This window comes from Heterodontus francisci, chromosome 30 (assembly GCF_036365525.1).
Source record: "Heterodontus francisci isolate sHetFra1 chromosome 30, sHetFra1.hap1, whole genome shotgun sequence".
In the NCBI taxonomy this organism is placed as follows: Eukaryota; Metazoa; Chordata; class Chondrichthyes; order Heterodontiformes; family Heterodontidae; genus Heterodontus; species Heterodontus francisci.
In genome coordinates, this window is record NC_090400.1 from 47,232,992 (window position 1) to 47,259,778 (window position 26,787).

Consider the following 26,787-nt stretch of genomic DNA (forward strand, 5'->3'; position numbering starts at 1 on the left):
TTTTCTTTTAGTTCCCTCATTTCTGGTTGTACATATATTGTGTACCATGCATGCACTTGGTACTTTGAGACGCATGCAGCAGAGTGAAGGGCATAGCTGAAATAACAGGTGGTGCACAAGCAGTTCTATGCAGCCATAATGCGTGTAGCCTGCAAATTAATGACTGAGTTGATAAAAGCAGGAAGCAAAAAGGAAAGTGAGGCACAAGACCAACTCATTGTAACTCTGGATTACAAGTCAGCGTGCTCACATAGGGCTGGTCTTCCGAAAATGCTCACCTTTTACATATAACATGATTGCCACAAAATTATTTTACACATTTGGTGAAAGGCCTGAAGAGCAGTTACCAGTAATGAATGGTCATTATTGCATTGCTGTTTGTGGGACCTTGCTATGCACAATGTAGCTGCCTCGTTTCTTACATTGCAACATTTCAAAAAGTGTTACTTTGGCTGTAATGCACTTTGGGACGTCCTGAGGCTGAAAGGCGCTACATAAAAGCAAGTCTTTTCTTTCAATTGCAGTCAATTGAAAAAGATGCACAAGACTGATGCTAAGTGTAAAGGGAGTGAACTCGCGGAAAGGAAGAAGGTGGCTAAGCGGAAGATTGCATTTAAGTATATTAATTGGTGTAGGTAGAGACTGTCTGGCAGCAGCGAAGCTGGGTGCAGATTGAACAGAGAGATAGAGGGGTTAAAGAAGGGAAGAGAGAGGCAGCCCAGAGACTCTGGCACTGGAGCGGAGTGGAGACTGAGCACAGTGACCGAGGAGTTAAAGCGACAGAGAGCTTCCTGTGAAATGAACAACAAAAGCAATATCTTCAAAACAGCTATAGTGACACACACCCAGGAAGAGAGCAGATTGGTGAGTAGTTTCTGTTTCTAGTTATTAGTCTAGCAAGTAAAGGCATGGCAGGGCACCTTAGCCCCGTGGACTGCTCATCCTGTGCTGTGATGGGAATCTGGGATGCTTCTCGTGGCTTGGACGACTATGTGTGCAGGAAGTGTTGCCAGCTGGAGCAGCTTGAGCTTCGTGTTTCAGAGCTTGAGTGGTGGCTGGAGTTACTGCAGGGCATCCACAAGGCTGAGAGTTTTGTGGATAGCACGTTTCTGGAGGTGGTCTCTTCACAGCTTGAGAGTGCAGCCAAAGAGGGAATGGATGACTGCCAGGCAGTCAAGGAAGACCAGGCAGGTAGTGCAGGAGTTCCTGGAGTGCATCTCGCTCTCCAACTGGTATTCAGTTCTGAATAGATGAGTGATGTTTCCTCTGGGGAGTGCAGGCAGAGCCAAGTCCACGGCACCATGGGTGGCTCAGCTGCACGGAGGGAAGGAAGAAGAATGGAAGAGCCATGTGGTAGGGGACTTGATGGCGAGGGGGCCAGGCGCTTCTGCGGCCACAGACGTGACTCTAGGATGATCTATTGTCTCCTTGGTGCCAGGGTCAAGGATGACACAGAGCGGCTACAGGACATTGTGGGGTGAGGGTGAAGAGCCAGAGGTAGATATGGTAGAAGGATCATCAAATGAGACCATATTGATTGAACTCAAGAACAAAAAAGGGGTAATCACACTACCGGAAGTGTACTATAGACCCCAAACCATCAGAGGGAGATAAAAGAGTAAATATGTAGGCAAATCTCTGAGAATTGCAAAAACAATAGGGCAGTAATAGTGGGGGATTTCAACTACCCTAATATTAATTGGGATAGACTTAGTGTGAAAGACACAGAGGGAGCAGAATGCTTAAAATGCATTCGGAAGAACATTTTTTATAGGCAGCACATAGCAAGACCAACATGAGATGGGGCAGTTCTGGACTTAAGCTTTAGGGAAATGAAGCTGGCCAGGTGGAAGGGGTATCAGTTGGGGAGCACTTTGGTAGTAGAAGTGATCATAATTCAGTTAGATTTGGGGTAGTTATGTGTCCTGGCCTGTCGGAAGACCTTACACAAATCAACAATTCTCGGAAGACCGCCATCATTAACAACGAGCTCAGTAGACTCAGTGTAGACATTGCAGCACTTCAGGAGACACGCCTCCCCGCGAGCGGATCTCTAAGAGAGCGAGACTACACCTTCTTCTGGCAGGGTAGGGATCCTGAGGAACCAAGATAGCATGGAGTGGGCTTCGCCATCAGAAACTCTTTGCTCAGCATGACAGAGCCACCTTCAAATAGCTCGGAACGCCTACTGTCCATCCGACTGTTCACCGCCCCTGGTCTAGTACACCTACTCAGCATCTATGCTCCAACATTCTGCTCCTCACCTGAAGCTAAAGACCAGTTCTACGAGGAACTCCATAATATTATTAGTAGCATCCCCAACACCGAACACCTGTTCCTGCTGGGGGACTTTAATGCCAGGGTTGGGGCCGACCATGACTCATGGCCCTCCTGCCTTAGGCGCTATGGCACTGGTAGGATGAATGAGAATGGTCAGAGACTGCTTGAGTTATGTACCTATCATAACCTCTGCATCACCAACTCATTCTTTCATACTAAACCCTGTCACCAGGTTTCTTGGAGGCACCCAAGATCACGCCGTTGGCACCAGCTGGACCTCATCGTCACAAGGCGAGCCTCTCTAAACAGCACTCAAATCACACGCAGCTTCCACAGTGCGGACTGCGACACCGACCACTCCCTGGTGTGTAGCAAGGTTAGCCTCAAACCAAAGAAGCTGCATCACTTCAAGCAGAAGGGCCACCTGCGCATCAACACTAGCAGAATTTCTCATCCACAGCTGTTACGTAAGTTTCTAAATTCACTCGAGAAAGCCCTTCAAAACACTCCCACAGGGGATGCAGGGACCAAGCAGGCCCACATCAGAGATGCCATCTACTCAGCAATGACCACCTATGGTCCACGTGTGAAGCGGAATGCAGACTGGTTTCAATCTCACATTGAAGAGCTGGAACCTGTCATAGCCGCTAAGCGCATTGCACTGTTGAAGTACAATAAAGCCCCCAGCGAGTAAACATCTGTAGCACTTAAAGCAGCCAGAAGCACTGCACAAAGAACAGCCAGGCGCGGCGCAAATGACTACTGGCAACACCTATGCAGTCATATTCAGCTGGCCTCTGACACCGGAAATATCAGAGGAATGTATGATGGCATTAAGAGAGCTTTTGGGCCAACCATCATGAAGATTGCCCCCCTCAAATCTAAATCAGGGGACACAATCACTGACCAACGCAAGCAAGTGGACCACTGGGTGGAACACTACCTAGAACTGTACTCCAGGGAAAATGTTGTCACTGAGACCGCCCTCAATGCAGCCCAGTCTCTGCCAGTCATGGAAGAGCTGGACGTACAGCCAACAAAATCGGAGCTCAGTGATGCCATTGATTCTCTAGCCAGTGGAAAAGCCCCTGGGAAGGACGGCATTACCCCTGAAATCGAGTGCCAAGCCTGCTATACTTTCAGCACTGTACGAACTGCTTTGCCTGTGCTGGGATGAGGGAGCAGTACCACAGGACATACGCGATGCCAATATCATCACCCTCTATAAGAGCATGGGTGACTGCAGTGACTGCAACAACTACCGTGGAATCTCCCTGCTCAGCATAGTGGGGAAAGTCTTTGCTCGAGTCGCTTTAAACAGGCTCCAGAAGCTGGCTGAGTGTGTCTACCCTGAGGCACAGTGTGGCTTTCGAGCAGAGAGATCCACTAGTGACATGCTGTTCTCCCTTTGACAGCTACAGGAGAAATGCCATGAACAACAGATGCCCCTCTACGTTGCTTTCATTGATCTCACCAAAGCCTTTGACCTCGTCAGCAGACGTGGTCTCTTCAGACTACTAGAAAAGATTGGATGCCCACCAAAGCTACTAAGTATCATCACCTCATTCCATGACAATATGAAAGGCACAATTCAACATGGCGGCACCTCATCAGACCCCTTTCCTATCCTGAGTGGCGTGAAACAGGGCTGTGTTCTCGCAACTACACTGTTTGGGATCATCTTCTCCCTGCTGCTCTCACGCGTTCAAGTCTTCAGAAGAAGGAATTTTCCTCCACACAAGATCAGGTGGCAGGTTGCTCAACCTTGCCCGTCTAAGAGCGAAGACCAAAGTACGGAAAGTCCTCATCAGGGAACTCCTCTTTGCTGACTATGCTGCATTAACATCTCACACTGAAGAGTGTCTGCAGAGACTCATCGACAGGTTTGCGGCCGCCTACACCGAATTTGGCCTAACCATCAGCCTCAAGGAAATGAACATCATGGGACAGGACGTCACAAATGCCCCATCCATAAATATCGGCGACCACACTCTGGAAGTGGTTCAAGAGTTCACCTACCTAGGCTCAACTATCACCAGTAACCTGTCTCTAGATGCAGAAATCAACAAGCACATGGGAAAGGCTTCCACTGCTATGTCCAGACTGGCCAAGAGAGTGTTGGAAAATGGCGCACTGACACAGAACGCAAAAGTCCAAGTGTATCAAGTCTGTGTCTTCAGTACCTTGCTCTACGGCAGCGAGGCCTGGACAACGTACGTCAGCCAAGAGTGACGTCGCAATTCATTCCATCTTCACGGCCTCCGGAGGATCCTTGGCATCAGGTGGCAGGACCGTATCTCAAACGCTAAAGTCCTCGAGGTGGCCAACATCCCCAGCTTATACACCCTACTAAGCCAGCGGTGCTTGAGATGGCTTGGCCATGTGAGCCGCATGGAAGATGGCAGGATCCCCAAGGACACATTGTACAGTGAGCTCGTCACTGGTATCAGACCCACCGGCCGTCCTTGTCTGCACTTTAAAGACGTCTGCAAACGCGACATGAAGTCCTGTGACATTGATCACAAGTCGTGGGAGTCAGTTTCCAGCGATCGCCAGAGCTGGCGGGCAGACATAAAGGCGGGGCTAAAGCGTGGTGAGTCGAAGAGACTTGGCAGTTGGCAGGAAAAAAGTCAGAAGCGCAAGGAGAGAGCCAACTGCGTAACAGCCCTGTCAACCAATTTTATCTGCAGCACCTGTGGAAGAGTCTGCCACTCTAGAATTGGCCTTTATAGCCACTCCAGGCGCTGCTTCATAAACCACTGACCACCTCCAGGCGCTTACCCATTGTCTCTCGAGACAAGGAGGCCAAAGAAGTAGTAGTAGTTATGGAAAAGGGCAAAGATAGACCAGGATTAAAAGTTCTCAGTTGGGGATTTTACTAAGCCGAGATGTGATTTAGCTAAAGTGGATTGGAAACAGCTACTTGAAGGTAAATCAGTGCCACATCAGTGGGAGGCATTCCAGAAAGAGATAGTAATGGTTCATAACAAGTATGGTCCCTTAAAGTAAAAGGGTGGGACTAACAATTCCAGAACCCCCTCAATATCTGGGACTTAAAGGAAAGGATAAGAAAAAAAGGGAAGCTTATGACCAATACCGAGGGCTCAATACTGCAGAAAACCTAGAGATGTATAAAAAGTGTGGAGGTGAAATTAAAAAGAAAATTAGGAAAGCCAAGAGAGGGCATGAAAAATATTGGCAAGTAAAATCAAGGAAAACCCAAAGATTTTTTTTAATAAGCCCATTAAGAGCAAGTGTGTAACTAAAAGTGTAAGGCCTATTTGGGTTCATAAGGATAACCTATGTGTGGAGACGGAGGTCTTAGGTATGGTTCTTAATGAATACTTTGTGTCTGTTTGCGCAGAAGAGAGGGATGATGCAGACTTGCAATCAGGAAGGAGGAATGTGCAATATTATATGAAATTAATATAGTGAGAGCGGTAGTATTCAGGAATTTAACATCATTGAAAGGGGATAAATTTCCAGGCCCAGATGAAATATATCCTAGGCTGTTAAGGGAAGTGAGAAGAAATAGCGGAGGTTCTTACCATCATTTTCCATTCCTCTCTGGCAGCTAATGTGCCATTGTTTAAAAAGGGAGAAAGGGACAGACTGAGTAAGTACAGACAGGTCAGTTAGCCTAACCTCGATGGTGGGAAAATGAGGTAGGGGATAAATCTTCATTTAGAAAGACACGGATTAATCAAAGGCAGTCAGCAGGGATTTGTTAAGGGAAGGTCCTGTCTGAACGATTGAATTTTTTGAGGAGGTAACAAGGAGGATCAGTAAGGGTCGTGCATCTGATATAGTCTATATGGATTTTAGCAAGGATTTTGATAAGGTCCTATGTGGCAGACTGGTCATGAAAGTGAAAGCGCTTGGGATCCAAGGCAAAGTGGCAAGTTGTATCCAAAATTGCCTCAGAAGCAGGAAGCAAGGGGTAATGGTTGATGGGTGTTTTTGTGACTGGAAGGCTGTTTCCAGTGGGGTTCCACAGGGTTCACTACTGAGCCCCTTACTTTTTTGTGGTATATACCAATGATTTAGATTTGAGTGGAGCAGGTACGATTTAAGAAGTTTGCAGATGATACAAAAATTGGCCATGTGGTTGATAGTGAAGAAGAAAGCTGTAGACTGCATGAAGCTTGATATCGAGTAGTCAGGTGGGCAGAACAGTGGCAAATGGATTTCAATCCAGAGAAGTGTGTGAGAGTGCATTTGGGGAAGGTCAGCAAAGCAAAGGAATACACAATAAATGGTAGGATACTGAGAAGTGTAGAGGAACAGAGGGACTGCATATCCACAGATCCCTGAATGTGGTTGGACAGGTAGATACGGTGGCCAAAAAAGCATACAGGATACTTGCCTTTATTAGCAGAGGCGTAGAATATAAGGGCTGGGAGGTTATGCTGGAACACTAGTTCGGCCACAGCTGGAGTACTGCATGCAGTTCTGGTCACTGCACTGTAGGAAAGATGTGATTGCACTAGAGAGGGTACAGAGGAGCTTTACAAGGATGTTGCCTGGACTGGAGAATTTTAGTTGAGAAAAGATTGGGAAAGCTAGGGTCGTTTCTTTGGAATGAGGGGAGACCTAATTAAAGTATATAAAATTGAGGGGTCTAGATGGAGTGGATACGACGGCCCTATTACCCCTGGTTGAGGGTCCATAACCAGGCTTATAGATTTTAGGGTAAGAGGTAGGAGGTTTGAAGGTAAGTATTTTCACCCATAGGGTGGTGAGGATCTGGAACTCACTGCCTCAAAGGCAGAAACTCTCATAACATTTAAAAAGAACTTGGACATGGACTTGAAGTCCTGTAACCCACAAGGCTATGGGCCAAGTGGGTTTAGACTGGGTGACTTCTTGTCAGTCATTGCAGATGCAATGGACCAAATGACAACCTCTTGTTTCTATGATTTCTCTAAGGTAAAGACAAACTATTACTACACAATAAACCAAGAAAGTAGGGCACTAATTTAACAGCCATGTTAAGAATACAGGGTTGGATATGGGGAAATCTAGCCTTTTGGAATCCAAGAGATTGTGCAGTGACTTTGGCCATGAAATGGTAGATTTTAAGTCCTTGGCTACCATGAGTGCGTATCAGAAGATTATAGGTAAAGTGCCCATAATTTCCTGATGCACACTTGAAGGAGGTGATTTACCTTGGGATGGGAAAGTATCTAGTAAAGCTACCGTGGTATGTCATCTTGGAGCAGCATGAGGTAAGTCTCAAACAGTGGGCGGCACAGTGGCGCAGTGGTTAGCACTGCAGCCTCACAGCTCCAGGGACCCGGGTTCGATTCTGGGTACTGCCTGTGTGGAGTTTGCAAGTTCTCCCTGTGTCTGCGTGGGTTTCCTCCGGGTGCTCTGGTTTCCTCCCACATGCCAAAGACTTGCAGGTTGATAGGTTAATTGGCCATTATAAATTGCCCCTAGTATAGGTAGGTGGTAGGGAAATATATAGGGACAGGTGGGGATGTGGTAAGAATATGGGATTAGTGTAGGATTAGTATAAATGGGTGGTTGGTCGGCACAGACTCGGTGGGCCGAAGGGCCTGTTTCAGTGCTGTATCTCTAAACTAAAACTAAACTAAACAACAACAAAAACAACTTATATTTACATAGTGCCATTAATGTCATCAAACATCTCATGGTGCTGCACAGGCGCATTAGAAATCAAAATATGACACTGAGCCATATAAAGAGATTGGTCGAAGAGGTAGGTTTTAAGAAGTGTCTTAAAGGAGGAAGGTGACATAGTGATAATGTCCCTGGCTAAGCAATCCAGAGGCCCAAGCTAATGCTTTGGAAACACTGATTCAAATCCCATCACGGCAGCTGGTGGAATTTAAATTCGATTCATAAATCTGAAATTAAAGCTGGTCTCAGTAATTGTCACCATAAAACCATTGTCGTTTGTCGTAAAAATCCATCTGGGTCACTAATGTCCTTTAGGGAAGAAAATCTGCCATCATTACTTGGTCTGGCCTACATGTGACTCCAGACCTGCAGCAATGTGGTTGACTTTTCAAAATGCCCTGTGAAATGGCCTAGCAAGCCACTCAGTTGTACCAAACCGGTAGAGAAAAAAACTCAAAGAAATGAAACCGGATGGACCACCCGGCATTGACCTAGGCACTGGAAATGACAATGGCACACCCAGCCCTGTCAACCCTGGATAGTCCTCCTTACTAACATTTGGGGGTTTGTGCCAAAATTGGGAGAACTGTCCCACAGACTAATCAAGCAACAGTCTGATATAGTCATACTCACGGAATCATATCTTACAGACAATGTCCCAGACACCACCACCACCACCATCCATGGGTATGTCCTGTCCCACCGACAGGACAGACACACCAGAGGTGGTGGCACAGTGGTATACTGTCAGGAGGGAGTTACCCAAGGAGTCTTCAACATCGATTCCGGACCCCATGAAGTCATGGCATCAGGTCAAATGTGGACATGGAAACCTCCTGCTGATTACCACCTGCTGCCCTGCCTCAGCTGATGAATCAGTACTCCTCCATGTTGAACACCACTTGGAAGAAGTACTGAGTGTGGCAAGGGCACAGAATGTACTCTGGGTGGGGGACTTCAATGTCCATCACCAAGAGTGGCTCAGTAGCACCACTACTGACCGAGCTGGCCAAGTCTTAAAGGACATAGCTGCTGGATTGGGTCTGCGGCAGGTGGCGAGGGAGCCAACAAGAGGGAAAAACCTACTTGATCTCATTTTCACCAATCTACCTGTCGCAGATACTTCTGTCCATGACAGTATTGGTAGGCGTGACCACTGCACAGTCCTTGTGGAGATAATGTCCCATCTTCACATTGAGGATACCCTCCATTGTGTTGTGTGACACAACCACCATGCTAAATGGGCTAGATTTCAAACAGATCAAGCAACTCAAAACTGGGCATCCATGAGGCGCTGTGGGCCATCAGCAGCAGCAGATTCGTATTCAACAACAATCTGTAACCTCATGTCTCAGCATACCCCCCACTCTACCATTACCATCAAGCTGGGGTTCAACCCTAGTTCCATGAAGAGTGCAGGAGGGCATACCTGAAAGCGAGGTTACAACATGGGACTACAAGCAATGCTAAACAGCAAAAGCAGCATGCAATAGACAGAGCTAAGTGAACCCACAACCAACGGATCATATCCCAGCTCTGCAGTCCTGCCTTGTAGATGTATCCCGGCAGGACAAAATCACAAATGCGGCAGTCCTCTGAAAGGCAGAGCTCCCAAGTGTGTTGTCACTAATCAAACAGAGATGGCTTTGGTGGATCGGATACATCCACAGGATAGAAGATGGTCGCATGCCCAAGGACCTTCTATATGGTGAGGTAGCCGGGGCCAGACAGCCAGTGGGGTGCCCAAAGCTACTCTTCAAGGATGCTTGCAAGTGTGGACTGCTGTGCATTACCACGATGACCAGTTGCTACAGCAGCTTGGCAACAGGCGCCATTGTCAAAAACAACAACTTACAGCTTCACTTGGCGGCTTCACATGCAGCACTTGTGGCAAAACCTGCCTCTCAAGGATTGGCTTTCACGGCCATCAGCAAAGGTGCTCCAAGAGAAGACACCCCACCTAAATGGATTACTTTCTGCGTGTCTATCATCTTTTGTAGATGGAAGGATGCCAGCCATATCTGGTTGGGTAAGCACAGTAAAACTACATGCATCAATCCCCTCAAAGCAGTTTTCAGGACTTGCACATTGTTTTTGTTGCTTTTGATATAATGAGCAAAATTTCCATCTAGTAATCTATCTCTCTCCCAACCTCAACAGGGTTTTCAGCAAGTGACAGGAGGAAGTCAGCAAATTGAATGTCAGTAATGTGAGAAAGCTGTACGTACTTGAACTAGGACTGGAAAATTCCACTGCTTAACTAGCCTGTCTACTGACTTCAGTGAGCTGAAATAACAAAGCAGTTTGCCAACTTGTAACATTGAGTTTGTGCCACTTTAGGGCTCCATCTCCAGTCATTCAGGCTTTTTTTCTTAGAGTTTCTGATATTGCTCTTGTCTACTCAAGAGTTCTTTACAGCAGAATTGTTTTTTTTCTAAATCTCTTTTAGGTTATGTGTCCTAAGGTCAAAGTACACATAACTGCCTTTGGATGCTTTAGAAATTTAAGATAGGGAATTTGGAAAAAACATGCAAGGCCAAAGAGTGAGTAACTTAAAACCTTCCTCCTCTGCTGACCCTGTGATTGTGCTTTGGGTTAGCTCAATGCTTTATATCATGGAGGCTCGTGGGTCATGTATGAAGATTAAATCATTTTAAGTCAGATGTCTTGAAATATTGATATCACCTGATCTTGCTGTTTTTAGAATTGACCAAAGCAGCCCTTTTCAAAAGTTCAGGCTTTGGTGTGGCACTCCACAGTGGGATACCATGCCAGGTGCGCCAGCTATCCTCACATTTGCTTTTCATGGTCATTACCTCTGAGGATTTCCAGGTTTCTGCTCCTTTAACTCTGGCCTGGGATTTCCAGGGCTGCCTATCATTCACCCATCAGCTCTGTGCTGACTGACAGGAACATAATGGTGTAGTGGTAATGCCACTGGATTAGTAATCTAGAGGCCCAGGCTAATGCCCTGGGGACAAAGGTTCAAATCCCTACATGGTAGATGGTGGAATTTAAGTTCAATTAATTCATAAAATCAATTAATCTGGAATTGAAAGCTGGACTGAGCAATAGTGCCATGCAACTACCATCGATTGTCATAAAAACCCATCTGCTTCACTAATGTCCTTTAGGGAAGGAAATCTGCAATCCTTACCTGGTCTGGCCTACGTGTGACTCCAGACCCACAGCAGGACTCTTCAAACTGCCCTCTGAAATGGCCTAGCAAGCCACTCAGTTCATGGGCGATTAGGGATGGGTAAGAAATGCTGGCCTGTCAGTGATGCCCACATCCCATGAAAAAATAGAAAAAAAACTGCATTGGCTCCCAGTCCACAAACGCCTTGATTTTAAGAATCTCATCCTCGTGTTCAGATCTCTGCACTGCCTTGCCCTCCCCATTTTTGTAATCATCTCTAGCCCTACAACTCTCAGAACTATGCAGTCCATCAATTCTGGCCTCTTGCGCATCCCCAACTTCCAGTGCCCCTCCATTAGCAGCGATATCTTCAGCCATCTAGGTCCCAAGAACTGGAATTCTCTTCCTAAACTCTTGCTCCTCTTTCTCCCCCTTTTAAGACATTCCTTAAAGTCTACCACCTTCAACTGTCTGAATGTTTCCTTCTTTGACTCAACACCAGTTTTTGTCTGATCGCAGTCCTGTGAAGCTCCTTGGGATATTTTACTATGTTAAAGGCATTATACAAATGCAAGTTTTTGTTGGAAGGAGGTGGATCTTGCCCTGCGCCTGCTGTAGCCACAGGCTAAATCAAGCTATTCAAATTGGACGAAAGAGGACATTACCATCTTTCCACCTTATTTTGTGGATCCTGTGTTTTCCCTGGCGTGCAGAAAAATGGCCCTGTGGCCTGACCACAAACCCAGGCCAACTGGAGGATCCATGAGGGCTCAGGGGATAGGCCAAAGATGCGATGGTAGACATGCTGCTTAATTCTTTTGCCTCCTGAGATCCTGGAGTACCAATTCAAACCTTCTGGCCATCCTCCATTGGCGAAGCTAAGGTTTTGATCACCATGACCGTACAGCTATAGATGGCGCAGGGTAGGAAAGTCCAGTGATCCTGGGCAGTACAGCAGTCGTGCAGTTCAGGTGCTGTGCTCTTGTGCACGACTTGGGTGGGGCCCAGGAAAATCATCCCTTGAATTTCAACAGTGAGTTTGACTAAAGGTGCATCATACCCAAGCTTGGCCCTGTCTTCTGACATTCATGTTAAATGCAATCTCTGGCAAGAATCTCTGTTTAATGAGCAGCAGTGGGAATTTTGACTGGAATTTCTTTCTGCTCCTAAGGCCAATTGTAATGTCGCAATTGTTGCACTGACTGAGAACTGTAGTTTTTCTAAGATCTGCAACTTTTTTTTAATGCTGGATTTGGAATTTCTCATATTTAGCACCTCTCACTTACATTCAAGGCCTTTATTTGATCACTGTTATCTATTCAGTTTTCTAATTGGAAGTCTTCAGGCTAATTCTCGTTTTAGGAAATCAATGTTAACTGGGAGAAAAGAGGCTAAAAATGGGTTTGGTGGCCTGACTGTCCACTTACCCTGATGATTGGCCCACTACAACTTCCACTGGGGCCTACCTCTGTGCAGTTGAAGCATTTGCCTGGAACAATTGGTAGGCCTCTTGCCTGTGCAATTTTAAGGGACTTTCAAGTGCACCTTGTGACTGCATGCCCTGCCCATGTATTCTGGTGTTCCAATCGAGAAACAGAATGGAAAATTTTAAAAACTGATGGTATTTTTTTTTTGGAACTGGAAGAAGCAGAGGTTTCTTGCTCCCGCTGATGCCTCTGCATCACCATCCCTTCCCTCCCAGGACCCACTGCTGCCGCGTCGCAGCCGAACAATATTCCATGAGGTCAGAGAGTGCTGAACTGCAAGGTTTGCTGTCTGCAGCAAGCCTGCAAAATTCAGCTTGAGATCAAGGCCTCACTCACGGCTGCCTCTTCGCTGCCAGCACAGGCAGTAGGTCAGTGTGCTGGTCCAGTCAAAATTGACCTCTTTTTGGCTCGTGTATTTGTAGGGTCTGGCAAAGTGTCTATGTTTTGAAACAAAAGCCTGATTGCATCAGATATCCTTCTTAATAAAAAAAAAAATCAAATCACAAGCCACTGCTTGTTAAGTGACCTGTGTTTAAATAGCTCAGGGACAATATCTCCCACAATGCATTGGAGGCAGTACAGAGAAGGTTTACTAGACTAATTCCTGGAATGGGCAGGCTGTCTTATGAGAAAAGATTGGACAGGCTCAGCTTGTATCTGCTGGAATTTAGAAGAGTAAGAGGCGACTTGATTGAAACATATAAGATCCTGAGGGGTCTTGACAGGGTGGATGTGGAAAGGATGTTTCACCTTGGAGAATCTAGAACTAGGGGTCACTGTTTAAAAATAAGGGGTTGCCCATTTAAGACAGAGATAAGGAGAAATTTTTTCTGAGGGTTGAGAGTCTTTGGAATTCTCTTCCTCATAAGGATGGTGGAAGCAAAGTCTTTGAATATTTTTAAGGCAGAGGTAGATAAATTCTTGCTAAGCAAGGGGGTGGAAGGTTATTGGGGGTAGGTGGAAATGTGGAGTAATCAGTTCAGCCATGAACTTATTGAATGGTGGAGCAGGCTTGAAGGGCCGAGTGGCCTACTCCTCGTAATTCGTATGTTTGTATTCCTCAGGACCTAGTCCAGGCTCCGCTGCAAAATGGAAACTAGATAAGAACGTGAGGGACTAAGGAATAGAATCATACAATGTCTACAGCACAGACGGGGGCCCTTTGGCCCGGCGTGTCTGTGCCGGCTCTCTGCAGGGCAACTCACCTAGTCCCACTCCCAGCCGTTTCCCTGTGGCCTTGCAATTTTTTTCTCCACATAATTGTCCAATTCTCTTCTGAAGGCCTTGATTGAATCTGCCTCCAGCACACTTTCAGACAGTGCATTCCAGGGCCTGACCATTGGCTGTGTAAAAAGAAAAATGTTTTCCCTCATGTCACCTCTGGTTATTTTGCCAATCACCTTAAATCAGTGATATATTGATGGAGTTAGATGAAGAAGGATGAGAGGAGGTTCGTGTGGAACCGGCATGGACCTTTGGGCTGAATGACCTAGATGGTCTATAGGTGCTTTACAATACTTCATAAAATAGGGAAGAGCATACATTTTGCATTTCCTTTGTGTTGTCATTGCGTTTAGTTGAAGAAACTAGAAGCTTCATATTCTATATAAACAGATAGTGTGATCCCACCCTCCCAAAGGATCGAGTGGATGCAGATGCAAGAAAATCATTCGCTTTAAATGTCATGTGAGTCAGTGTATATCCATGAAGCTGCTCCTTTCAGTCTCTGACTGTTCCACTCATTTGATAGTGTCTGAGTCAGCAGTGTGTTGTGCAGCATTTGCAGTGATTTGATTTAAAATAAAGGCACACAAAGGTGATGAGGAGAGGGGTTGAATTGTGCTGTTCACCAGTGTGGTGGCTTGCCCCTTGGTTCAGTAGCCTTCTAGCTGAACTGAGTATCAAAGACTGCGTGACTGGCAGCTCCCTCTACTGCAGAAGTAACTGGCAAAGCAGTTTGTATTAACAGTGGGCCTCACAGGCCCAGAGTAACTGCTAAATAATCACAACTTCTGTTTAATTCTTTGGACTCTTGTTTTCTGCATTTCTTTCTGAGCAGAGATTGAAGGTAAAGGAATGTTAATTATTGTGTAAATCTACAGCCTGACACCAATGCCCCCTCCACCCACCATCCATTCAAAAATTCCGAGGAATACGTTTTTCCTTTCTGTTTGCATTTTCTCTGCCTCGTGAATAAGGCCATTCATTGTGAGGACAATTGAACCCACAAAGACTTACATTGCCAGAAAGCACAGTGTGGTCCCCAGCATCACAGATGCCAATCTTCAGCCAATTCAATTCACTCCACGTGATAACAAGAAATGGCTGAAGGCACTGGATACAGCAAAGGCTATGGGCCCTGACAACATCCCAGTAATAGTACTGAAGACTTGTGCTCCAGAGCCAACTTTGCCCCTAACCAAGCTGTTGCAGTACAGTTATAACACTGGCATCTACCCAACAATATGGAAAGTTGCCTATGTATGTCCTGTCCACAAAAAGCAGGACAAATTCAATCTAGCCAATTACCACCCCATCAACCTCCTCTCTATCATGGAAGGATGTCGTTGACAGCGCTATCAAGCTGCACTTACTCAGCAATAACCTGCTCACTGCCGCTCAGTTTGGATTCTGCCAGGGCCACCCAGCTCCAGACTTCATTATTGCGTTGGTCTAAATATGGACAAAAGAGCTGAATTCAAGAGGAGAGGTGAGAGTGACTGTCCTGGACATCAAGGCAGCATCTAACCGAATGTGGCATCAAGGAGCCCTAGCAAAATTGAAGATCTAATTGAGACATACAAGATTCTGAAAGGGCTTGATAGGGTCGAAGCTGAGATATTGTTCCCACTGGTCAGGGAATCTAGAACATGGGGACACAGTCTCAGGATAAGGGGTCAATCATTCAGGACTGAGATGAGAAATTACTTCACTCAAAGGGTTGTGAAGCGTAGGAATTCTCTACCCCAGAGTGTTGTGGATGCTCCATCATTAAATATATTGAAGGCTGGGATAGATAGATTTTGGGTCTTGCAGGGAATTAAGGGATATGGGGAGTGCGCAGCAAAGTGGAATTGAAGCCCAAGATCAGCCATGATCGTATTGAATGGTGGAGCAGGTTTGGTAGGCCATATGGCCTACTTCTGCTCCTATTTCTTGTGTTCAATGGGAATCGAGGAAAACTTTCCACTGGTTAGATTCATACCTAGAACAAAAGAGGATGGTTGTGGTTGTTGGAGACCAATCATCTCAGTGGCAGGACATCATTGCAGAAGTTCCTCAAGGTAGTGTCCTAGGCCCAACCATTTTCAGCTGCCTCATCAATGACCTTTTCTCCATTATAAGGTTCGAAGGTGGGGATGTTCACTGACGATTGCACAATGTTCAGTACCATTCGCACTTCCTCAGATACTGAAGCAGTCCGTGTCCATATGCGCAGTGTGACCTGGACAACATTCAGGCTTGGCTAATAAGTATCAAGTAACATTGTGCCACGCAAGTGCCAGGCAATGACCATTGCCAACAAGAGGGAATCTAACCATCTCCTCTTGACATTCAATAGCATTACCATCGCTGAATCCCTCACTATCAACATCCTGGGGGTTACCATAGACCAGAAACTGAATTGAACCAGCTGTATAAATACTGTGGCTATAAGAGCAGGTCAGAAACTGGGAATTATGAGGTGAGTAGCCCACCTCCTGACTCCCCAAAGCCTGTCCACCATCTACAAGGCACAAGTTAGGAGTGTGATGGAATACTTTCCACTTGCCTGGATGGGTGCAGCTCCAACAACACTCAAGAAGCTCGACACCATCCAGAACAAAGCAGCCTGCTTGATTGGCACCCCATCCACAAACCTAAACATTCACTCCCTTCACCACTGATGCACAGTGGCAGCACCATACCATCGACAAGATGCACTGCAACAAGTCACCGAGGCTCCTTTGACAGCACCTTCCAAACATGTGACCTCCTCCAACTAGAAGGATAAGAGTAACAGATGCATGGGAACACCACCACCTGCACCCCCCCACCCCCCCAAATCTCTCTCTATCCTGACTTGGAAGTATATCGCCGCTCCTTCACTGTCGCTGGGTCAAAATCCTAGAACTCCCTAACAGCACTGTGCGTGTATCCGCACCAAATGGACTGCAGCAGTTCAAGAAGATGGCTTGCCACAAACCTCTCGAGGGCAATTGGGGATGGGCAGCAAATACTGGCTGTGCCAGTGACTCCCACATCCCATAAAAGAAAAAAAGTAGAAATTTCAGAGACCCCAAGCTATACTTACTCAGGTTAGTGTCCCTAATGCACCTATTTCCGTTTATGTTAAAAAGGAATACACAGCTTTAATACTTTGTACTACAATGCATATAATGCTCCTGTTGTTATAAGCAGCACATAGTTTGATACACAATGAACAATGCCACTGGAGATCTACTAGCTACATAAAATCAGGAGATGCATGAAGCTTGTTTTTAATCACTTGTTTTGACATGTGATCTTATATATGTGTGCTGCTAAAGTGATAATGGGGTTAAAGATGTGTTACCACTGAGTAATGTGTGGCAGAAATAGACTAGTCTTATGTCTGTAATCTCCTACTTACAGTATTTACAAATCCTATTGACCTTGAGGTCCTCTGCTGCTAGTATACTATGGCCTGCACAAGCCATTGCTGAAAAGTGCGATACGGCAAAACCTATCCCTCTGGGAACATTTGATTAAATGACCACCTGTCCTATGCAGTTAGTTTGCCTTGGGCCCATCTGCTTTCTAGTTTAATTTAATGTTTTGAGGATTACAATAGTAAAACAGTGTTATTTTTGAGACCGTTAATACGATAGTGCCTCGCTTTAAACTTATTTTAGAATATTTTGTAGCATGTTGGCCAATGGAGTTTAATGGATCCTTCTAGAAAACCCGCAGCATGTGATTAAAACTGCAGAGAGACTGGAAGATTTTTCATTCCCTGGAATTTTCTGCTCCCTTCGAGGTTTTATTCCTCTCCTCCCCCACCCCCCAACACACAGATCTTCGAGATGTGAGGAATTTATTACTTGCTTTTGCATGTTATCTGTGCTTATTGTTGCACTGCTCTTCTCTGGAAAATGTGTTAAGATTAAAAATATTTCCTCATTTAACAGTGATGATCCATCAAATTATGTGACAACAAAAAGATCTGTATCTAAACTCATTGGTGTCCCATACAGTTTATCCAGGTCTTTCCATGCTTACAAGCTTGGTCAAATGAATTAGACATGTTTTTGTTCCTATCGTCTGTTCCTCTTAAGACACTTAGTGTAATTAAAAGTGAATCAACAAACAATGGAGAATCGATCAACGTTTTACTTTAGTATTTTACTATGGTGGAATAGATTGTAGTTTTTTTTTTAACTGGATCTTGTACTAAAGAAATAGCAACTGCTGTTTTCCAGCTCTTCCAGCAGTTACTCCAAGCTGGCTTCTTGCCTCAAATTTTGTGGATCCGAGTTCTGCTTTTCCATCCTGAAGGTATAATTGCTGGCTCCCCACTAGAGAAAGCTGACTTTTTTGGCTTACTTTTCTTCTCAAATTTTAGTATTGAATATTTTGGTAAGGGCCCTGCTTCATCGTTCCTCTATATCAGCAGGTACTGAAAACTGTTAGGCATGTTTTAAATGGCCTTGATTGATTCAAGGAGTGATCCCATGATAGAGTTCACAACGAATGTTAACAATTCGACTTTATTACTTCTGAGTTTAAAGCTGTGAATTATTAGTGGCGCTGTAAAGCCATCTGATTTAGTAACTGACAAGAGTACAGGAGAGTCCAAGGGAAAAAATATTGATTGTAACCAAATGAAATAACTCTTCTGAAAAAAGATGTATCTTCTTTAATAAAAACAGAAAATGTTGGAAATAGCAGATCTGCAGCATCTGTGGAGAGAGGAAAGGTCTGTGACCTTTCATGTATCTGCTTTGTTATTTTTGCTTTAGTTTAATTGTGATATTCTGGTTGTCTCCCATTTTTCTGTAATTCACCATCTCCATCCCTGCATTTTTTGTTTCTGTTTCTCACTATCTTTATGACCTATTTATGTAAGATTATCTAGTGTGGGTGTTTCTGAATCCCTAGATTATAATCTGTGTGGTGCCAGAAAGGATTAGCCTATCAGTTTGGTATATTCATTTATATGTCACTATTTGTAATTAATTTTGGAAATTCTTTTATAGTTTCTCTCCTTCCACTTATCTATGGCTTCCATTATTATACATGACCTGCTGGTCAGTAGGGTAAGCAGCAGGCAAACCTGCTCCCAGTTCTTGTACTATTGTCATTTCAGCCATCTGCTTTGACTCTTCAGAAACTGAAATATTGTGCTGGTGTAGTGTTTCTTGGTCCCATTACTTCAGACTATTACTCAACACCAAAGTTATTGATTCTTATTTTGGAGATTATCTTGTATCCTAAATCAGATAGCTATGCAGCTGGGCATGAGAAATGCATATTGGCAGATGTGGGGAAGCACTTGACCAAATCCTGTCAGCATGGCTGAGATTGGGAACTCATCACTTGGAGACTTTTGGTGTCAACCTGCATTTTTGCTATTCCATTGCCCAATATATTGGTCCTGCAACATGGTGCAGTCCTATGAATGAACTTCCTCTTTTTCAAAAGTGAAGCAGATATTTTACTCCTTTTTGCTTCAGAATGTAAGGTTTAATCCTTTTTTGTTTACACAGCTCCTTCATTCCAAAGTTTATCAACCACCTGTTCAAGTGCAAGCCGATCAGTATGGTGGGAGCAGAGCAGGTAAGAATTCTTGTATCTACATAGAATTAATGTTCTTAGTAAAAGAACTTGTATTAATATTTGCATCATATAACCAGGTTAGTTCCAACACATTTCAAAAACATTTATTTTGCATTTTATGAAGGAATCCACGGTCTCCTGGACCAGTGGGGGAGCATGTGCAAGCTGTTGTCTGAACAGATGACTTGTCAAATGTTCTGCTAGATGCACTGACCCTGGTTTCAAAGCTTGTTTTTTTTCCTGAGACAGATCCTAACAGAAAGGGAAACTGAAATATAAAAATAACATCAAGTTTCTGGGGAAACTGAAACTGGTTGAAACCAGATAAAAGGGGCACAGAGTCATTCAAACTCAGATCACGCAGAGTTCAGACAGGCTGAAGAAAGTGAAGGATGGATCCAGGAGCTGGCCATAGGCAAATACAAGCTGCTGTTGCTGTTACTTAAAGTAGCTAATTAACCAGACCCAGCCATATGGGCTTGAATAAAGGTAATACTGATGGATCCACACCGTGAAGACTGTTGTGAGCAGAGCTGAGGAGGTACTGAAGAAGTTTGCTGCTTTGGGTGAAGACCGTACCCATGGAGCTCTGTTTGAAAGGGAACCGCTGTTAGATGAGAATCGGTGGCTGCATCTTGAAAGACAGGATCTGGAGATCTACCTGAGGAAGTTTGGAGCTTTGAAGAACTTTGTGGCAGTAATTGGTGCCATATATGCTGAGTGGACTGTCCAGTAAATCTGAGATCTATATCTTGCTGCATCTGATAGTTACTGAAATCTTGTCCATTTGTTTTTATTGGGGTCATTTGGTAAATTTGGTTCTTTTGGCTTGTTGATTTCCATGGGGATCATAACAATTTTGATCAGTAGCTCAGAGTGCTGGATTCCCAACTGGATCTTGAATTTGCCTGTCAGTTTGATGAGTTTCATCTGTTCTTGACTGATCTGATAGATTGGATTGGAGCTGAGTTCAAGATCTTGCTGTACACTGCATAGTTGCATGTTAGGAACTGGGGTTAAGACTGGAAAAAAATTTATGTCAGATGGACCTTTATGTCTGACAAGGAGAGGACGCTTGCATCTCATCAGCTTTGACCTGGATGCAAATCCAGATCCTGCAGATGAAAGTACGTTTTTCTAATTTATTCAATATAAATTGACAATATTATATATGGTGTCACAATGATCGGCTGTGTGGGAAATTCCAAGATTACACCACTGTTAGTAGGGATAATTCTGAGAGTGAATGCACTATTTTGGAGAAAAGTAAATACTATGTTAAACCTGCCATGGGAGTATTTGATACTGATACTAGGTACCAAAAGCAGACGAGCACTGACTTCCCTCATTTTCATAGTACAGAAATGACTACAAAGTGTGTAAACTAAAAGGATGACTGTATGAGTAATCGGTGTCAATAGTTATTATGCAAGTAGACTGGACTGGGATGTAAAGTGTTAGGTAGAAATGCAGCATGTAACCATTCCTTCCCATGGATTTGTGAATGGGACATAGGAACAATCATACCATAGTTGCCTTTGCTGTGTATTCAGGGTAGATCACTGTAGTTGACTTTTACTTGCAGCTGTACTTTGTAACATTCTACCAAATTTGAGCTCATGAAAACAAATATTGGTCTGTTTTTTTGGCCACACGTGCAACCATTCTCTGGCAGAGCCACCTGTTCTTATGTACTTAATTGAGAGACTTGGTTCAGATTCAACTGATCGAAGAAGATGAAAGCCTGTAGTCACAGATGGATAGCAAAGCGCACAAGCAAAATACATTTTAGCCATCTCAGTGATATCCACTGTCTTGGTTAATTATAGGAGAATATATTTCTGAGCTCCAGGACATGTATTAATATATAGCAGACCTGGTTTATCTGGACAACCACGCACTGCCAAGTCAATCAGCTTGCAGTATTTTCCCTTTTTATTAATCCACTTGAATTTTTCTATTGTAAGTGCTCCCTCCCAGTTTGCAAAATTCTTACCCAGTAATCTCAGTATAATTATGCATTCAGAAATAAATTGGACGATAAATTGATGAAGCAAAATGGCTAAATATTTTTGAGTTGTGGGAATTAATTACTGAAAAGATCTACCTACAAACTATGGACACAGCTGTTAAGTTCATCATAGACAGCACTGCATATCTCTAGGTCTTTCTGGTTGTAACAGCAAGATTCTTTGTGTGAATAGTGTGGTCGAGGGATTGGCTTTCAACAGCTCAGCTGTTGACTACAGCTACAGCTGTTTATGGACAGCTCCTAGTGTTTTAATAGTGAAGAATTCTGACTACGTCGTTACAATCCTGTTGATTTAATTTCATGAGCCACTGATACCCAAGTCTTGATTTCACACAGGTATAAATTAAATTGTGTTTGAAGTTTGTAGTCCCTCAAGAAATGGAAAATTTGATTTGCTTCTATTTAAGTAGCCTTTCATAAAAAGTAATGTTTATGAAGTCTTGTCTCTTGGTTCAGACTCAGTTTTTTCACAACATAATCCTGCTGAGCTTGATAGTTGATGGTTTCATATGACCGGATTTTTAAAGTCATTTTATCACAAACCCCACCAGTGGCTCATTTTGTAACAACAGCCGTACAGATTAGGTAGGTCCTCTGTTCAATCCCAGATCAATATTGAGTTAACTGATCTCAATTGTGCTAACCATGGAACTGCTACAGTTGTTCTCAGCACCCTTGGTCTAAGGAGGGGAGTAACTCATCAGGATCCCACTCCTGATTGCTACCCAATAACTCCCACTGACTAATGATGCTGAGTGAGGAAAAGATTGGGCTTGGCTGTCATGCTCTCCAGAAGGGTAGGATGCTTGCACTACATCCAGGGAGAAGACTCGGAGGGCGGAGTTCCGGACTGGTAAGTATAAAAACTTTACCTCGGAGATTTGCGGCCTACATCCAGGGAGACGATTCGGAGGGCGGAGTTCCGAACCGGTAAGTATATAGAGTAAGTTACCTCGGGTGGAAAAAAAACTAAAAAAGTGACATCACAGGAAAGCTGTGACCTGATTGGCTGGTAGGGAATCTGCACTGAATTTGAAAATAAAACCTTGATTAAAATTGATTAAACCCCTAATTAATTAATTAATAAGTAGAGGAGTAACTAAACCGGAGGGAGGAGATTACTGTATTTAGCATTTAATATTTATAGTAGAAATCTAGCGCTAGGGACCATATAGTTAATTGTGGAAGGGTGCTTTTCTGAATGGAGGGCTGTGACTAGTGGTGTTCCGCAGGGATCCATGCTGGGACCTTTGCTCTTTGTAGTATATATAAATGATTTGGAGGAAAATGTAGCTGGTCTGATTAGTAAGTTTGCGGACAACACAAAGGTTGGTGGAGTTGCGGATCGTGATGAGGATTGTTAGAGGTTACAGCAGGATATCGATCGGTTGGAGACTTGGGTGGACAAATGTGAGGTAATGCATTTTGGAAGATCTAATATAGGTGGGAGGTATACAGTAAATGGCAGAACCCTTAGCAGTATTGACAGACAGAGAGATCTGGGCGTACAGGTCCACAGATCAGTGAAAGTGGCAACGCAGGTGGATAAGGTAGTCAAGAAGGCATACGGCATGCTTGCCTTCATCGGTCGGGGCATAGAGTATAAAAATTGGCAAGTCATGCTGCAGCTGTACAGAACCTTAGTTAGGCCACACTTGGAATATTGCATGTGATTCTGGTCGTCACACTACCAGAAGGACGTGGAGGCTTTGGAGAGTGTACAGAAGAGGTTTACCAGGATGTTGCCTGGTCTGGAGGGCATTAGCTATGAGGAGAGGTTGGATAAACTCTGATTCTTTTCACTGGAACGGCGGAGGTGGAGGGGCGACATGATAGAGGTTTACAAAGTTATGAGTGGCATGGACAGAGTAGATAGTCAGAAGCTTTTTCCCAGGGTGGAAGAGTCAGTTACTAGGGGACATAGGTTTAAGGTGCGAGGGGCAAGGTTTAGCGGGGATGTGCGAGGCAAGTTCTTTACACAGAGGGTGGTGAGTGCCTGGAACTTGCTGCCGGGGGAGGTGGTGGAAGCAGGTACGATAGCGACGTTTAAGAGGCATCTTGACAAATACATGAATGAATAGGATGGGAATAGAGGGATACGGACCCTGAAAGTGCAGAAGGTTTTAGTTTAGACAGGCATCAAGATCGGCGCAGGCTTGAAGGGCCAAATGGCCTGTTCCTGTGCTGTACTGTTCTTTGTTCTTTGATGTCTAGGTCAAACATTAGGAATGGCCACTTGGATAAGGTGCTAGTGATGGAGCTGGTATTCAGCTGAGGAGGAAATGCATTGGAGGAAAAAGGCATCTGTTTCCAATAAGCCTTTAGAAAAATGTATTAACTATATCAATTTTATGGCTGAGTTGACAAATAAATGCCTAAAAAAAAAAACACCCAAAGTGTAAAGGAATTAACTTGCACTTTCTGCTATACTGCAGTCCTCCTTATAAAAGATATTAGTTACCTTTACTAGTGGAATATTGGCATTCCAGTTAGTCAATATGGGGTTTAAATTGATTATCGGGACACCGTTAACCCTTACTGCGCTGTAAATGTAGGTAGAATAGGGCTCCCAGCAAATTTGTTAATCCATCAATTTTCTTTCCCGAAGGTCACTTTCTAGAAGGAATAGTGGGAACCAAGATGATGATTTTCTTCTTTAGAGGAAGGGTTTGAATGGATAAGTTAGATCAGGAGTGGTAAATCATTTTCACATTGGTTACATTCTGTGGCTAAAGCACAGCTGTGGATTGCTGTGGTTGTGAGATACAGTATACCAATGGTGTGATCAGCTATAGGAAGTTGGGGAGCCTTCCTTCTGTACTGGCCTGACTAGAAAAATTTGGCACGTGAAATAAGTTGTAGTCATGAAATCCAGCCGTGCAAATATGCCTCTTAAAAGTAAACTGGTCTGGAGCCTGGGAACAGAATAAATGGAGCAACATCAATACCAGCGCTACATGAATTATTGGCCCCTGCTCTTGAATTAGTGCCACGGAGCAAGGGAAGAATAATTACCATCCGTCCACATGGCTTGAGCTGTAATCTACAGATCATGCTTTTTCGAAGTAAAATTTTTAAAATAGCAGAAGATCAACACTGCAGATTCTGCTAGATGCCACCACTTAACTTGGAGCTCTCCAGCTCACAAAACAACGAGAATTCTTCACTAACACGCTCCTAATAATAATGATCTTTGGATCACCGTAGGTAATAGAAAGTTCATGCGTGAGGTTGAACACTCTCCAGAGCCGTCGGATGCTCGCCTCTATACAATATAAGAGAACAGGAAGAACAGCTGAATTGGCAAAATGCTGCCAAATAAATATCTGTCTGGGTAATCAACCATTCCCCTCCACCCTACCCCCCGAGACAAAGGACATCAAAAGAAATCTTTAACAATTAAATAAAGCTATCAATCACAGTAGGGTTCAAAGATATAAGGCTAGTTTCCCACAACCTGTTTCTAACCATCCTCCAACTTTGATCCAAAACCTGCTTCCTTTAGGTAATTTTTAGCAGACGGTTTGGTGAATACCTATGCTGCAAAACAAGCAAACATAGTGATAAGTTAACATTTGCCAGATTCTATAGGTGGATTACTCAGCAGAGAATTTATCAGGAAGTATTCGTGAAGCACTAACCCTAACAAAATTGTAATTAAAATGTATGAATATAAAATCATAGAAATCAGAGCACAGATGGAGACTAATCATCCCATCGTGCTATTCTTCAACAGGAGCTATGTACTCAAACTCCATTTCATTACACTTTCCCCAATAGTTTTGTACTTTTCCTTTTCAAACACTTATCCATTTCCTTTTTAAATGATTTCATGATCTCTGCTTCAAAAATACAAGTGGGGAATTCCCCCTTTTCTATTAATCACTTTGTGGGGAAAAGATTACTGCTAACTGCTTCATTTTTCTCGATCTTGAGATTACTCACCCTTGATACTAACTCACCAACTAATGAAATAATCTATCATTATTTACTCTTTCAAAATCTGTCAGTTTTATGAACGTGTTTTTTTTTAATACTCATTCTTCACTGTTCCAATGAGAACATAAATTTTTCAAAACATTTTCTCATAACTATAATGTCTCATGGTATTACTCCAGTGGATCTTTGCACCCTATCCATGTCTCTAATATCCCTCCTATAATATAATAAAGAATACATACTGTATTCTTACTGTGGCCCAATCAATGTTTTGTTAAATTCAACATCACTTCCTTGTTTTCATATTCATTGCCCATGTATATAAAATTCAGATTGATATTTCCCTTTTTTATGGCTTTTTTTTAAAACCTGCACTTCCATCGTTCAAGATCTGTATATCTGCACCCATGAATTTAACATTTCGGGAATACCTCCTTCCACTTATATTTTTCTCGATGTACTATTTCACTCAATGTACTGTATATTCTGGATTTGGATATATCTGGACCCCTAGTTCTAGATTCTCCCACAAGAGGAAACATCCTTTCCACATCCACCCTGTCAAGATCCCTCAGGGTCTTGTATGTTTCAAGTCGCCTCTTACTCTTCTAAACTCCAGTGGATACAAGCGTAGTCTGTCCAACCTTTCCTCATAAGACAACCCGCCCATCCCAGGTATTATTCTCGTAAACCTTCTCTGAACTGCTTCTAACACATTTCTATACTTCCTTAAATAAGGAAACCATTACTGTACACAGTACTCCAGATATGGTCTCACCAATGCCCTGCGTAACTGAAGCATAATCTCCCTATTTATGTATTTAATTCCCCTCGCAACAAACGATAACATTCTATTAGCTTTCCTAATTACTTGCTGTACCTGCAGACTGACCTTTTGCGATTCATGCACCAGGACACCCAGATCTCTCTGCATCCCAGAGCTCTGCAATCTCTCACCATTTAGATAATGTGCTTTTTCACACTTCCTGCCAAAATAGACAATTTCACCTGTTCCCACGTTCTACTCCATTTGCCAGATCTTTGCGCACTCATTTAACCTATCGATATCCCTTTGCAGCCTCCTTATGTCCTCTTCACAACTTACTTTCCTACCTATCTTTGTGTCATCAGCAAATTTAGCAACCATACCTTTGGTCCTTTCATCCAAGTCATGTATATAAATTGTAAAAAGTTGAGGCCCCAACACTGATTCTTGTGGCACACCAGTCGTTACATCTTGCCAACATTTAAGCCTACTCTGTTTCCTGTTAGCTAGCTAATCTTCAGTCGATGCCAAAATGTTACCCGCTACACCATGACCTTTTATTTTTTAGTTTAGAGATACAGCACTGAAACAGGCCCTTCGGCCCACCGAGTCTGTGCCGACCATCAACCACCCATTTATACTAATCCTACACTAATTTCATATTCCTACCACATCCCCACCTGTCCCTATATTTTTCCCT

General features: G+C 43.8%; 1 protein-coding gene across 2 annotated transcripts in view; it reads left to right on the plus strand.

Annotated features, from left to right (window-relative positions):
• vps53 (VPS53 subunit of GARP complex) overlaps window positions 1-26,787 on the plus strand; it is a 258,571-nt gene that overhangs the window by 175,489 nt on the left and 56,295 nt on the right. For both annotated transcript variants that reach the window (XM_068010509.1, XM_068010508.1), the window contains exon 19: window positions 19,281-19,350. In XM_068010509.1, coding sequence (XP_067866610.1) covers window positions 19,281-19,350 — 70 coding nt within the window. The remainder of the gene's footprint in view (window positions 1-19,280; window positions 19,351-26,787) is intronic.